Source organism: Tenebrio molitor, chromosome 4, assembly GCF_963966145.1.
Source record: "Tenebrio molitor chromosome 4, icTenMoli1.1, whole genome shotgun sequence".
In the NCBI taxonomy this organism is placed as follows: Eukaryota; Metazoa; Arthropoda; class Insecta; order Coleoptera; family Tenebrionidae; genus Tenebrio; species Tenebrio molitor.
In genome coordinates, this window is record NC_091049.1 from 19,145,452 (window position 1) to 19,160,845 (window position 15,394).

Genomic DNA, 15,394 nt, shown 5'->3' on the forward strand with positions numbered 1-15,394 from the left:
GAAATTAATTAACGGGTTAAGTGTAATTTATAACGATACACAATTTCAAAATTTAAAGGTTGTAGAGATATTGAAATTATTTACTCAAAATGAACTAATCGAAATATTTTCTGAAGCCTATAAGTTATTTGTTTTGATCGCTACTACAGCTAGTGTTGAGCGAAATTTTTCTTACCTCAAGAGAATAAAAAGTTACAGCAGAAATTCCATGACGCAAAATAGACTCACTTCACGTTCTTTACTTTCAATTGAAATAGAACTGCTCTGCGAGCTTTATAAAAATGAAACTTTTTATAATGACATAATTCAAATTTTCTCTACAAGTAAAGACAGGCGCATTAACTTAATATATAAAAAATAATCTGTCGACTGACATCTTTAAACAGAAGATTTGTTATTATTTAATTTTTTATTATTTTCTTTAATGTTTTTATTCGTATAAGTATTTTGTTTAATAGATTTTTTAATTGGCAAATCACTCACTAAAAAAAAAATGATAACGCGTCGCGGTAATACCTCAACCTTACGGTGGTGTAGAAATTTACCTTGCCGGAAAAATAAGTCAAAAAAGCAACGAAAGAAAATACTTCTTATTCCGTTTTCTAGGTATCACCAATCGATTATAAGTACTTGGTTTATACCTAATATTTTGTCGCCTACTTTACTAATCAAGGCACGAGCCGCCACTCAAAAGAAGAGAGATCTTAAAACATAAGGGACCACAGCCGGTGGTCATCTTCTCCAAGGGATCACATCTGGTGGTCATCTTCTCCAAGGGACCACACCTGGTGGTCATCTTCTCCAAAGGGACCACACCCGGTGGTCATCTTCTCCAAGGGATCACATCCGGTGGTCATCTTCTCCAAAGCCAACCACACCTAGTGCTCAATCTCCCGTGTCTTGTTCCACAAGAGATATTAATCAAGATGGCCACGCGTCTTCTAGCGAAACAGGCCAAGCTCATTACTCGTTTGACAAAGTGGCCGCAGACCGTAGCATCGAGAGAGGGCTCGAAACTCTAGCAAATGATTGGGAAGACTTTCGAACCAATCACCGCTACCTGGAGCACGATCCAGGTATCGAATCTACAACGTATTATGCCAATGACGACTACGATGTCGCCAATCTGGCCTACGTGAAGGGAGCTGGCAAAATCGAAGCTCTCCGACCACAGCCATCTCGTTCACCTCAAGTAGAAGATGTGTCGTTTTTCAAAGACATGACAAGGGAATCACTCCCTCCACTTCCACGAATTGAATTACCCACCTTCTCAGGAGTCTACTCAGAATGGGAATCATTTCGTGATGCCTTTATGACCGCAGTTGTAAATCGTCATGACATTTCTAATTCTCATAAATTGCAGTACCTGAAACAATTTCTGAAGGGTCCAGCCGCCCTGATAGTACAGATTGTCGCCGTCACCGATGCCAACTTCGAACCAGTGTGGAAGGAAGTATGTCAGCGATATACCAACAGCCGTATGCTTGCACATACATACAAAGGAAGAGGTTAGAGCACTGGACGCGCTGGGTTGACCCACACAGCACTGGGATGACATCTCGGTTTTCATGACACTTCAAAGATTGGACAGCTCCACTCGCCTTGAGTGGCAGCAAGACCTGTCGAATAGCGACAAGCAGAAGAAGCTGGTCGACTCAGCATATACACCAGCGTTGCCGATCTTTCAGCAACTCGAGCTGTTCCTCGACCATAGAATCAGAGCGTTAGAAATGTCAACAGTGGAAAGCAAACCCATGCAGAGCGTCCCTAACTACAGGAGTGTGCCAGTCCAGGCACGTGTCCACGCCGTCGGCGCAGCATCAGGCTCACCTGGAGAGCAGCTAGCTCCCAGGTCCGACAAGAGAACGTGTCCACTCTGTAAGGAGGACCATGCGATCTTCCGCTGTGAGACCTTCAAAGGGCGCAGCGCCGAAGAACGAAGGGATCAGGTATATCGTTTGCAACTGTGTCTCAATTGTCTAGGAAAACATCGGGTACGGAACTGTAGATCGACCTCCGCCTGCCGTACCTGTGCTCAGAAACATCATACTCTGCTCCATGACTGCTACAAACGTCCAAACCCGCCAAAGAGGGCCCCAGAGCCAGAGCGATCCCCAAATGTAAATATGGTTCGTTATCTCCATCTGAACCGTGTCGTACTGCTAGCCACAGCACAGGTAATCGTGTGCTCTCCTACTGGGAAACAGACGCAGACGCGAGCCCTGCTCGATTCTGAGTCTGAGATCACGCTCATCGCGGAACATGTTGTACACCAGTTGCAGCTGCCGCGAATGAGTTCGTCGTTGAACACTTGAATCGGAGAGACTGCTGCCGCGTCACCACGCTTCCAAACTGACATTATCGTGAAATCACGCGTACATCCCGAAGCGCAGTATACATTGACCGCAATGATACTGCCCAAGTTGACCGGTCGTTTACCGCGAAAACATTCATGTGATAATATAAATAATGATTATTATAACCGCGATACTATTTTCTTCTCGTACTACGGGAGTACGTGAAATAAATACTTGACTGTCAACAATCTACCACTGGATAGACTCTACTCCACCCACAGCTTCGACGTCGAGACGCAGGTCCGTGTCTAGTTCTTCTGAAGGTTCTGAGAACGATGCGAAGAAAAATACAGAAACTCGAGAAGAGTGTGCAGCAATTCAAAAGTAGAGCCAGGTTCACGAATCATCCTGGAGACGACAAAATGATCCCTGCATTTGATCCGCAAAAGACAGATCTTGCTGTCGAGTCGTGGGTCCGTCGAGTAGACGAGTTGGCAGACACTTACGCATGGGACAGTTTGATGACGGTGAGGCTTGTCTACTCCTTAGGTGGGATGGCAAGGCTATGCGATGATTCCCAAGACCAACTGATATCCAGTTGGAAGAATATAAAAAAGAAACTGATTAAACAATTTCCGTTACCATTTGCAAAACTCCTGATATTTCTATATCAGCACATTAGGGTGTATGCCGAGAGTACCCAAAATTGGCCGTGTCAGAAAAGCAAGTCATCATCCTACTCCACAACGATGCACGAGGCCCATGGACACAAAAAAAAAACTGTTTCTACATTATTTACATCTACATCGTGTACGAGATTGCGCCAGACCTCGACGTCAGTGAGGTCTCTCCATTTTCTTTCATCGGCGATTTGGATCAAAACGGCTTATACAAATTTTTTCGTCTTTTGGTTTGTGTGCATCTTATCATGATAATGTAATGTACGAGGCAGCAGCAGTTTTTCATCGTCCACCTCACGTCTTACCACCAGAAACTTGCACATTTGTTCAGTATGTTGCAGATAATGCTGATATAAATGTAAATAAGCTAGACGGTAATAACCAGTGGCGGCTCGTCAGGGGTGGCAGGGTGGGCAGTGCCCACCCAAAACCAAATGACATAATTTTTTTTTTAATTTTATTTTAATTTTTAAATTTATCAATTATTTAATTGATGATTTGTTATTAGAAAGTAAATGTTTTTATAGGTAAATCAAAACATTTCCGAGGCGAATTTTTCTCAGGGTGGACATGTCTTGCCGGAGAGATGTTCGTTGAAATATGAAAGCTCTACGCGTATTATGGCCAACCGTGCGAAACTGCGAAAGAAAGAGACCGAGGTAGAAACGTTTGTTTAAGCTTCAGTAATGCAGGCAAGACATGTCTGTCCTGAGTAGAAAACATTCATTTGTACATTACATTTTATTTTATTTTATTTCTCCCAATCTGTTCAATTAAGGCGAGGTTGTACCTAGAAAAATCCGGCTGTTTTAGGCACTTCCAAAATACCGCCTAGTGGCCTTATTATTCCACCTACAGCAGCAAATTTTTTTGTGGACACAGACAAAAGTTTAAAAGAGGTACCGACGGTGTTTTTTTTTGCGCTTTGAAATTAGTTTATTTGAAAAAAAAATACAAAGTTGGTGAAAAATTGTCACTTTCACGGTATAATATTGTTGATTTCTGATGCTTTTTTTCAAATAATAACACCGTCGGTACCATCTCTCATCTTTTACGAAGATATCTATGTATCATTTTTGTCAAATGATGAGCAAATAAAGAATGAGACGGAATTTTGCAACACTCTGCAGCCCGAAATTGCACGCTCAAACTTTGCTTACCCTCACTCGGGCTAGGTGAAGGGGCGACGCAAGAGGGGCCTCACGCCGTCGTGTACTCGCAAAGATCTCTTGTGAATCGTAGTCTCGATCGTAGTGGAATAAATGGTTTTTCCCGCGTTTTCGCCTAACCAATAAATTAATATAAAAATGGGCCCTTTAAGACTCTCAAAAAAGAGACTTTCGAAACGAAATCGTGCTAAACGAGCAAGCCAATACAGGTAAAAATATTCACCAACTGCAATAAAAATAATTTTTTCTTCAAACGTCCGTAAAGTATGACATTGCACTGATGTATTGATAATGCTAAAGTGTCACTTCATTGTCATGGAATCTAACGAGCTGACCAGCGTCCGTGAAGTTATTATCTCCGCTGAGAGCGTCCGTGAAGTTATTATCTCCGCTGATGAGCGGCAGTAAAGTAAACTAGCTAAATCATTTTAAATTCCTACCTGGTTTCTTAACATGTCTTAAATAATTTGTTATGAAGGTTTGAAGAAAAAATAGTATATGTTATTCGGAACAAAAATGGTTTTATGTGCTTTGGCTGGTTTGTCTGCCTCACTGCGTTCGGCAGCCAATCTACCAGCCGCAGCACATAAAACTTCATTTTTGCTCCTCATAACATAATATACTATTTTAGAAATAATAATAAACAAACCTATATGCCTATAATGTCTACATAATCTCTGCTCCCAAAAACAGTTTGTACATCATCTATAAGCCCAAATACCTTATCCGAACTTAATAATGTTTCTTCTCACTCAAACGTTATCACATCATTAATAATAGTTATTATACATAATATACAGGTGTCCTAAAATTGGCGTACAAACTACTTACAACCTTATCGAGGATGCTTAAATGTACATGAAAAAAATATGGAAAAAATGTTTCCGACAAAAAAATTAATTATTTTTATTATTACTATTAACGGTAATACAATGTAAACAAAGATATATTCGTACATCATTACCTTGCAATGTTACCGTAGTGGATTTAAAATATTTTTTTCGATTTCCAAAGCTTCTAAATTCTCTATTATGCAGGATTAAATATTGGTAGTGAGTGATCTTGTACTTTGTGATAATATGTACGATTAGAGGTAACTGTCATTACAATTTCATACATATATTTCAAAAGAATTGACAAGTGCCACTTTCAAAGACCGCCAAATCAGCAAATAAGTTCAATAGAATTTTTTTAACATTTTTCTGACGTTTACGGTAATCTTTTCTACACCGTAGTGCACCGTTAGTACGCCATTTTTGGGACACCCTGTATTAATAAACGTTAATTGAAACAAAATAATTTTTTTTCACGATCGGGAGTAGAAATCAACTTTTCGGATGTCAACATCGTGACAGAAGTAGAGCATTTTCTCCCTAGGGAGCAAATATTTGCAAATACTTGCTCCCTAGGGAGTTTTCATTTTTTTGACAGTTGTGACAAAAATCTAATGGGAGTTTTCATTTTTTTTGACTGTTGTGACAAAAATCTAATTGTGTTGTCAAGGCAACTACTAATTCCATTAAATTCATTGAAAGATGACAACTCATTTGTCATCATTTTTTTATTCTTAAAATTTGAGATTTTTGTGCTGTTTCTACTCCCTACCGTGAAAAAAATAGTATATATACTTCTGGAGAGAATGCTCATTTTTCCCTCGGTGCTTTGTAGCCCTCGGGCTTCGCCCTCTGGCTACAAACTGCACCTTAGGAAAAATCATGCATTTCTCTCCCTCAATATATAATTTACTATTGTTTAATTTGTCTAATTGCATATTAGATCTCAAAGCCGTAAAAATAATAATGAGACTCAAGGAGAGCTTTCAAGTTTTACAAATTGTGATGAGTAAGTTTTCTATTTGTCTTTATACACATGGACAAGTCTTATTACTTTAGCAACAACTCCGAGAGCAATAGCACTCAAAGCAGATATGATTTCATGGAGACATCTTTTCAAGACAATAGTAGTGATTCTCAATCTAAAAAAGAAGAAGTTGAAAGTATTACTTCTCAAAATAGGTATGATGGAAAAGTTATTATAAACATTTAAATAACAATTTGGCTCTCCTTAGTAATGATAATGAACTATTAGATTTGCCATATGATACAGAAATAGTAGAATCGGATCATGCTGTTTCTGCTACAATTGAAGGCAGAAGGATTTTCGACGTTGCGTTCCTTGTGGAACAATTAAAAACATTTGGACACCATTCAGAAGGTTTATTTGGTTGTAGTGGAAACAACATGAGTTTTCAAAAAGAAATTAGACGAGGAAGTTGTTTTGAGTTGGTGTTCAAATGTGATATGTGCCACAAGGTAGAAAAACTTTTTTCTGAGCCTAAAGACGAATCTTATATGGATGTCAACACAGCCACTGTGAGTTACCTGTTGTAAAATTTGTTAGTGTGCTTGTTCATTTCAATATCGTCTCAAGGTACTAGGAAACACTTGTACCGGACAAAGCTTTTCCCAAATGGAAGAGCGCTATGCCGTGTTGAATATGCCTTCTATGTCTTCAAAAACGTATTTTAAAATAGAAGAACGTCTCCAGAAGGTAATTGGTGAGAGAGCTCTAGAGGAAATGAAGGAAGCGATTGATGAAGAGAAACAACTCGCCATAAAAAGAGGAGATGTAGACGAAAACGGGGTACCTCTTTTGACGGTAGTTGCTGACGGATCGTGGGCTAAACGGTCCTATAAATGTAATTATAGCTCTTTGTCGGGAATGGTAAATTATTTAGAATGTTAAGGTTTTTCTATTTTTAATCTTGTGGTTCTTTATAGGCTTCTATAATAGGGTTCCATACGGGAAAAGTTTTGTTTATTGGTGTACGAAACATCTTCTGTTTGCTTTGTACATTGGCGGAAAAAAGGCAAATTGACACACCAACTCATACTTGCTTCAAAAATTGGTCGGGCTCTCCAAATGCAATGGAATCCGACATAATTGTTGGAGGTTTTCAACAAAGCATTCCAATGCATGGAGCCAAGTATATTCGTTTAATAGGTTTGTAAGAACATCTGCTACGATGGGTCTTATAAGACGAAAATTAATTTACAATTTTTCTACTTTTGGCTTCTATAATGTAGTTATTCTAAAATTTCATCTAGTGAATAATAAATTATTATCGAATATTATCAATATTTTCGTTTTTATAAATTATAAGTATAGGTACAATATAATGACTACATTATAGGTACATATCCAAACTAGAAAAATTTTACTTTTCTATTCAATTCGTATTTATTTGGCTTTTTTCAAAGGTGACGGTGATAGTAGTGTCACCGAAAAACTGAGGAGGGCTAAACCTTATGGTGTAGATTCACCAATTGAAAAAGTTGAATGCACTAATCACATCTGTCGCAATTTTAATAAACGCTTATCAGAATTATCGAAAGACAGAACTTATCCACTAGAAATGCGAAAACTACTATCAAAAAACTTGGATCGCATGAGGATCGGTGTCTATTCCGCAATCAAAAAACGTTCCAACGAGTCTACATCTATAAATGAAAAGCAAGCCAATTTAACGAAAGATCTTATGAATGCCCCAAACCATGTTTTTGGTAGACACGACATCTGTTTGCAAACAAGCACTAATTGCAAAGATCCTGAAAATGATGTAGACTTTGTTGATGATTTAAAGACTTCTAAACTATGGGATGCTGTAATGCATTTGATAAATACCGTGCTAATTAAAAATGTGCAAAGTTTAATTTTTAACGTTAACAATAATTACTGTGAGCGCTAATTGTTAAATTTATTGGTGGGAAACGATGCAATTTTGTCCAGAGAGGTTCCTACAAAAGCAGATGTGAAGCTGCAGCTGTATCCTTCAATAACAAAAGAACATTTTACTCTAAAATTAATAAAGCTATGATCGCAGTCCCGGAAAGTACGTAAAACGTTTTGCAAATAATTGCAGTAAAAGAAAGAGTGCCAAATGCAAACGCTCTTTAAAATTTGAAAGAACTAAAAAAACATCCCGAGCAAAAGTAACTGGAGCAGACGAGGATTACGGTGGAGTGACGAATTTAATGGATAAAGAGGAATATGAACAAAAATCATCTCAGTTTTTAATTGAACTATCCAAACATAAAAACATTCAAGAATCTACAAGGATTCAACACCAAAATAAATTATGGCACAACGAAAGATTCAAACGATTGACTGCCTCAAATTTTGGTAAAGTTTGCAAATTGAGAGATAGTACCAATCGGCTAACGGTTCTAAAAAATTTACTTTACTCAAATTTTGAAGGAAATAAGTATACAAGATGGGGTCAACAAAATGAGTTTAAAGCATTAAACGAAGCGTCTACAGTTTTAAATTTTAATTATGAACAATGTGGCATGTTCGTGCACAAAACATTGCCCTATTTAGGTGCATCTCCTGATGCTTTAGTAGGAAATGAGGGAATAGTTGAAATTAAGTGTCCATTTAGTGGAAAACATCTTTCTCCTGTTGAAGCAGTTCGTAAAAAAATCATTACATTTTGTAATGTTGACACTAACAATCAACTATCTCTAAAAAAAAATCATCCTTATTATTACCAAATACAGGGACAACTTGAAGTCACCGACAGAAAATATTGCATATTCATAGTTTGGACCCCTCATGGCTTTTCATCGGAAAACATACTTAGAGATCCCGAATTTTGGCATGAAAAAATGGAAGAAAAACTTAAACATTTTTATTTAACATATCAATTACCGGAATTGATAAACGCCAAAAGACAATAATTATAAGTATTAGGACTGGTGGAATTAAAAAATCTACAAGCGGTACCTATAAATAATTTGTTTTTTTGAAGTTTCTTTTGTGTCTCTGGGGAGGCAATAGTTGTGTTTTCTGTTATAATATTTTTACTTGGTTTTTCTCTTTTTTGTTAACTGCAAGAATTTATTTTTGTTGTCAGAGTACTGTTTTTATTTCTTTAGTATTATTTATTATTACTAAAAAAAATTTTTTTTTAGTAATAATTGCTAACATTAATATGAGTACCTAATTTTATTTGCATTTTCATTAAATTTACTCTTGAGTAAATTTATCTATTTACCTCCCACTATCTATTTCCTGTAATTATTACATATGTACTAACATATTTTCATTCGAAAAATTAGTGCAATTTTTGTTATATCTCCGTTCTGCATTCTATATACATATACATATGTATATGTATATCTAACATTTTTAACTTTCTTTTACACATTTGACGAAATTGCACGTTTTGTCCATGGTATAAATGTTTAAAATATTTGTGAGTTTTTAAGGAATAGCTTCATAAGCCTGCTATAGCATGGGTTGCCATAGGTAACACGCCGACTCGATTTATTTTTTAATTGATTATAGTCAATTATCATAATATGTATGACTTTTTCTTATGTAAAGTTATAGACTGCAAAAATAATAACAAAAACCAAAGATTTATAAAATTCTTGTGTCATCTCATGGAATCTTATATGATTTTGCTCCTCTTTCTGTTTAATTTTCTTTGTCTTCTATAAATTGAAAAAATCATGATGTGATCAAGACGAAAAAATATTCTGTGCTTTTGTGTATAATATATTATAGTTATCTACAAATCTGTCAACAAAAAATTTAAATTTTTACTTTTTGGAAATACATAGTGACTTTCCGTCCTACTCAAAAAATCGTCAATAATTCATTTCGTATATTGTTGAACAATTATTGTTCACTTGGTTACACCCCAGAGGTCGATTTTACTTACTACGGTGTATTATAAATATAATCACAAATAGGTACGTTCGAGCATATCCTAAATGTGCCGAACGTGTGCCGAACATTTCCATTCCAGCCTTGGTCTCTGCATGATTTCTTAACCAACCCTCCTCGCACTTCAGACCCCGAAAACATTATCATGGTTGCATATTCAAAGATTCTGTGTTCGCGGCTAGGTACAACCCCGCCTTAATTTATTTCAAATTTTGTGTAATAATATTTAGGACTAAGATACAATGAAATAACTAGTAATTGTGAGAAATTATGCACTTAATTTTAAATAAAAAAATATTAAAACAATTTTTCTTTGACCAAGATTTAATTTTTGCTAAACGCTGGGGTTATTCTTAAAAATATAAAAAAGAGTTATAAAAGAAAGTTGAATATCAGAGAAAAATCTTCAAAGAAGTCCGCGACAGCATATGTCTAAAATAAACCATAAATCTATTAAAACAATAATAAATAAATTCATTCGTATAATATCTAGCAGGCCAGACATGTCTTCCCTGAAACTTCGTCAAGAATCGGTACCTAATCGGTAACGTACGCACAACTTGGTGGTTTGTACATGTGGTGGTAGTTCGTCAATTCGTCATGGAGAATCTTCGAGAATTAGTAAGAAATAACGGTGATTTGGTTAATTATTTATTGACAAACGCGTTTAATAAATTATCGTACGATGACAAAGTTTTTATTAAACAACTAGACAGGCCAACCCCTTCATCAAATTCCTTAGTAAACACTAATAAAAATGCTTCTAACCGTAAATTTAATTCATCATGGTTTGGAAAGTGTCATTGGCTGAAGGGTAGTGAAATCAAAAGTAAACTTTTATGCTGGCCCTGTTGTTTGTTCAACGATTCCAAAATAAAAAGCCCATGGTGTACGACAGGAGTTGACAACTTGAAGACGTTACATCAATCGGTCGAAAAACACGGGAAATCTAAAGATCATAAGTACGCGGCCTTAAAATTAAAATTATTTTGAAAGCAAAACATAGATCATTCTTTGGATTCAGCACATCGCACTTTTATTTTAGAATATAATGAAAAGGTGAAAAGTAATCGGGAAATATTAAAACGTCTCATCGATATGACAATTTTTTTGGGTACCCAATTGGCTTTCCGAGGTCACAATGAAAAAGAAGACTCGTCAAATCGCGGTAATTATAGGGAACTCGCGGAATTCTTGTCTTCTTATGATCTAAAATTTGAAGAATTTTTAAAATCGTCTTCGGTTTTTAGCGGTATGTCAATAACAATTGAAAATAAATTAATTGAATCGGTTAACTATTACATAACTCGGCAAATAGAGTCAGAAATTCAAAATTCTGTTTGTTTTTCTTGGCAAATTGATGAAACTACAGATTTGTCCTGTCGTTCTCAATTATCGGTGGTTTTTCGATATACTTACGTTGGTGAAATAAAGGAACGGTTTCTCGGATTTTTTGATGTTAGTGCTGGTCGTACAGCAGATCAATTATTTTCTTTTTAAACAAGTAAATTTGAAAAATTCAATTTACAGAAGAAATTTGTAGCTCAAACGTACGATGAGGCCGGGGTAATGTCGAGCGAATTAAATGGATTACAATCAAAAATTAAGAGTACGGTCCCACAGGCACTATTTATTCATTGCTATGCAAATCGATTAAATTTGGTACTTCAAGATGCGGTTGGTGAAATTCAAGAAGTTAAAATATTTTTTGCAACACTTTCAGGAATATCGTTTTTTTTTTTTTTTCAAAATCAACAAAACGTACAAACGTTCTAAATAGAATATGTAGCCGCAAAATTCCGGGAAATTCTCAAACGCTGTGGAATTTCAAGTCACGTATAGTAAGTACAGTTTTAAAATATAGAGATAAACTTTTGGAGGTTTTTAATGAAACATCCACCAGTGCTGAATTCGCGAAAGACTCCCAAGACGATACGTGAATCCATAGGCTATTTAAATTTTTTAAACGACTTTAACGCTTATTTTTTCCTTCAGATTTTCCACTTAATAGATATTCCAGAAATATTTAAGTTAATCAGTTTAATTTTAACAATTCCAGCCACATCCGCGTCGGTAGACAGAAGTTTTTCCGTTCTTAAACGTATTAAAAGTTTCACTCGCAACACAATTGATCAATCTCGACTAAATAATCTCGGTCAAATTTCGATAGAAAAAGAATTAATAAAATCATTGCGTAAAACGGATACATTTTTTGACCAGGTAATTGATCATTTCGCCGAAGCTAAAGACACAAGAATCAATTTAATTTATAAAAAAATGTAACGTCATTTTTTGTTCATATTTATTTTAGTTTAGTTAATAAAAATGTTATATTTTGTTTTTATTTTATTTAGAATTTATTTTTTGTTTTATATTTACGAAAATCTTGTTATTTTTGTTGACTATACTAACACTCATCACTTCCATAATAACAAATAACACTTCCTAATTCCTTTCCAGCAATTACAACAAACATAACAAAAAATATAATATGTAATAACAATAATAACATTGGTGGAGGGAAGTATTAAAATGTCTGTCCACCCAGCCAAAAATGTTACGAGCCGCCACTGGTAATAACACGCTTCACATCATGGGTATCATTCAAATTGTTACTCCAAAAAGTTCAGTTTTACTAGAAGAGCCTATACCACGAATAAAAGAAATCCCTTCAGCAAAAGATTTCGCGGTAAAAGTTCGTGTGTCAATACAGATCTATCAAAACGATGGTGTAGTAGGTTACAGTAAAATAAATGTCCAAGATTTTGCTTATGAAAGTGAAGTAACAGCATCTTTACTCGAAAAAGTCGATGTAATGTGGTTCTATGGCAAATGGAAAAATTTATCAGTACCCGGTTGGAATGGTTTTATTGCACCTTTAACAAATAATCTTACGGATTTTTCAAAATCGAAAATTTCATTTTTACCATTTATTCATCAACCAGCTAGTAACTACAACACAATATACACGACTTTACTTTGTGCATTAGAGAATACAAAACGTTATGGCCACGATGTATGCATTATTACTTTTGATCAGCCTCTGTATGCAAAAGCTCGAGAAATCGTAGCATCCGCGCCTGAAGGGTTTAAATTATCGAAGATCATAATTAGGCTCGGAGGATTTCATCTACTAATGTTATTTCTTGGAGCGATTGGTAGCATTATGCAAGGAAGCGGCATGAAAGAAGTACTTTCTGAGATTTATACACCTAAGTCATTAGAAAAAATGCTCAATCGCCATGCTTACGCGAGTGTTCGAGCTCATACATTACTTCAACTAACTTTAGCAATAATAATATTAAAAGAACTTGATACTGATTACGTCATGGATGCAAATCTTATCATTACTCTTGAAAACGTAATTGATAACATTATTTCATTTAATGATGTTGAAAATGATGATAAAACATCTGGAGCATTGCTTAATCGGTTTAATGAAAAACTAAGAGAATATGAAGAATGAGGACCTACCGCAAAACTATGGATTCAATATTTTTATATGGTGTCGATTGCAAAAGAGTTTTTAACAGCCGAACGTATGGGGGATTGGCAAGCTCATTTGAACAGCGTTAAAGAAATGCTTCCTTACTTCCACGCATCAGGGCATTTTCCTCACGCTAAGTCTGCGCACTTATATTTACAGGATATGTTACAATTGCAGAACTGTATGAATCCTAGTTTTTACCAAAAATTTACAGAAGGATTTTTTACTGTTAGACGTTCAGATAAATTAAACTGCGGAACTTCAACAGACATGGTGATCGAGCAGTCAATGATGAAAGCTATGAAGACAGATGGAGGTCTTGCTCGAGGGAACGAAAGAGAGTGTCATAAGTAAATGGGTTTATGGTATGCATGCAGTGAATACTATTTGTGAAGGATTGGAAGATCTCGCTAATTTTTGAATGGATACAACAGATCAACATGTCGATGCAAGTGATTCACGAGTAAAAAAAGATTCAAAAGACATAAAAAAAACTTCTAGAGTGGTTTTCGTCACATGATCCTTTTCCGGAAATAAACAAAATTGTATCTATTGCCAGTGGAGTCGTTGGTGATGATAAAATTAACTGTCACAAAGCTCGCGAAGTTGGAATTGCCTCTATGTCTAACAGACTCAGTCATTCTTGATTACACCGCAATTAGATACATTGTATAGACCTACATCTTAGTATCGATTGCATTTTTAGTACTTGAAATTAATTAACCTGCTGAAGCCTGGTCCATTTCACTAAATGGTGGAATAAATTTTCCAGAAGTACTAGGGGCACTGTACACCTTTACCGGTCAAAGTGCATATAAGAGATAATAATTTACGCACATTGACGGGCTCTGCTGGATAAGCCGGTGGATGTGCATGCTGTAACATATACACGTCTTAGAGCTTACCCAACTGCAACACGAGAAAAGTTTGGAAAATTAACCACACCAGATGATAGTTTAGCTTGTAGATTTCAGAATTGGAAAAACATTTTTGCGAATATGTACTTTCCTCTAAATTCCATCCTGCCACATGAATGTAAAAAGTAGGATTGAGAACATAGTATACTTTAATCCGTGTCCAGATTTTCCTCTTACATATCTCATTATTCATTAAGCTTTGTATCAGAGTGAGAATTTTCTATAAATAAAAATTTTGTGACAGAAATTTCAAAAATACCAATAATGTAGATAAAATTAAAACATTTTACAGCATGTTTAAAAATATATATAAAAATTGTTCTATTTATATATTCCCTTATTCCCACTGATTCCCTTCATAAGACATTAAATAATATTTTTATCCTCTAATGTCATTTTCATTTCCCGCCGAGTTTTAACTCTTACGTCTACGCCTATGATTTGGGATTGACTACGCCACTGGCAACTCGTAGGTGAGTTACGCAGTGCAATTTCATGACAGAAAGATAAAAGGTGCAGCCGCCGAGTGAAACTACTGTTTGTTATACCTCTATACTGTGCTTCTATCATTATATGCTACTACAGAGACAATGGCATTGGAAAACATTTATTTTGTATTCAACTTATGTATAACGCACCTTCTTTATGCTATGCTCGTGTATCTAAAATATTCCTTTGTAAAAAATGGTGGTGTTTCATATCTGTGTTGGATATTTGTTAATAATAATTTGTCAGTTTCTTTAAACGGTGCTATTATTATTACACCGTCCTCATCTGAGGTTAACACAGAAACTAGGCAATATAAAACTTACTAAAAATGAAGAAAAACAAATTCCACGGCAAATTTACCGAGTATCCCCACTACTACGGTCTATATAAACGTCGTCATATACATACAAGTCGCAAAACGTAGCTTAATAGAGTGCATTTCAACGAAAGGTACATAGGCGTGGCTATCGAGATGCGCAAGATGTAAGGGAAGGGGGACCCAAAAGCGAGTCCATTGGCGTAGTCGAGTTTTATTTTTGTTCTTACTTTCACAACACAAAATATCAGATTTTCGCAGCCGGGATTAGAAGTCGAGTTGTATGACCTAAAAATCATGACAGAA

General features: G+C 35.7%; 1 protein-coding gene and 1 long non-coding RNA gene across 3 annotated transcripts in view; one reads left to right on the forward strand and one right to left on the reverse strand.

Moving 5' to 3' along the window:
• Positions 1 to 15,394, reverse strand: part of LOC138128731 (uncharacterized) — a 74,207-nt gene that overhangs the window by 23,486 nt on the left and 35,327 nt on the right. The gene's annotated exons all lie outside the window — the stretch shown is intronic.
• Positions 5,967 to 7,293, forward strand: LOC138129715 (uncharacterized). 2 transcript variants are annotated; one of them, XM_069045998.1, is made up of 4 exons: positions 5,967 to 6,161; positions 6,215 to 6,518; positions 6,577 to 6,870; positions 6,927 to 7,293. In XM_069045998.1, the coding sequence occupies exons 1-4, from the start codon at positions 6,016 to 6,018 to the stop codon at positions 7,155 to 7,157; spliced, it is 975 nt and encodes a 324-aa protein (XP_068902099.1). In that variant the 5' UTR covers positions 5,967 to 6,015; the 3' UTR covers positions 7,158 to 7,293. The 2 variants fall into 2 exon arrangements, with proteins under 2 accessions (XP_068902099.1, XP_068902100.1); XM_069045999.1 differs by having other exon boundaries at positions 6,235 to 6,518.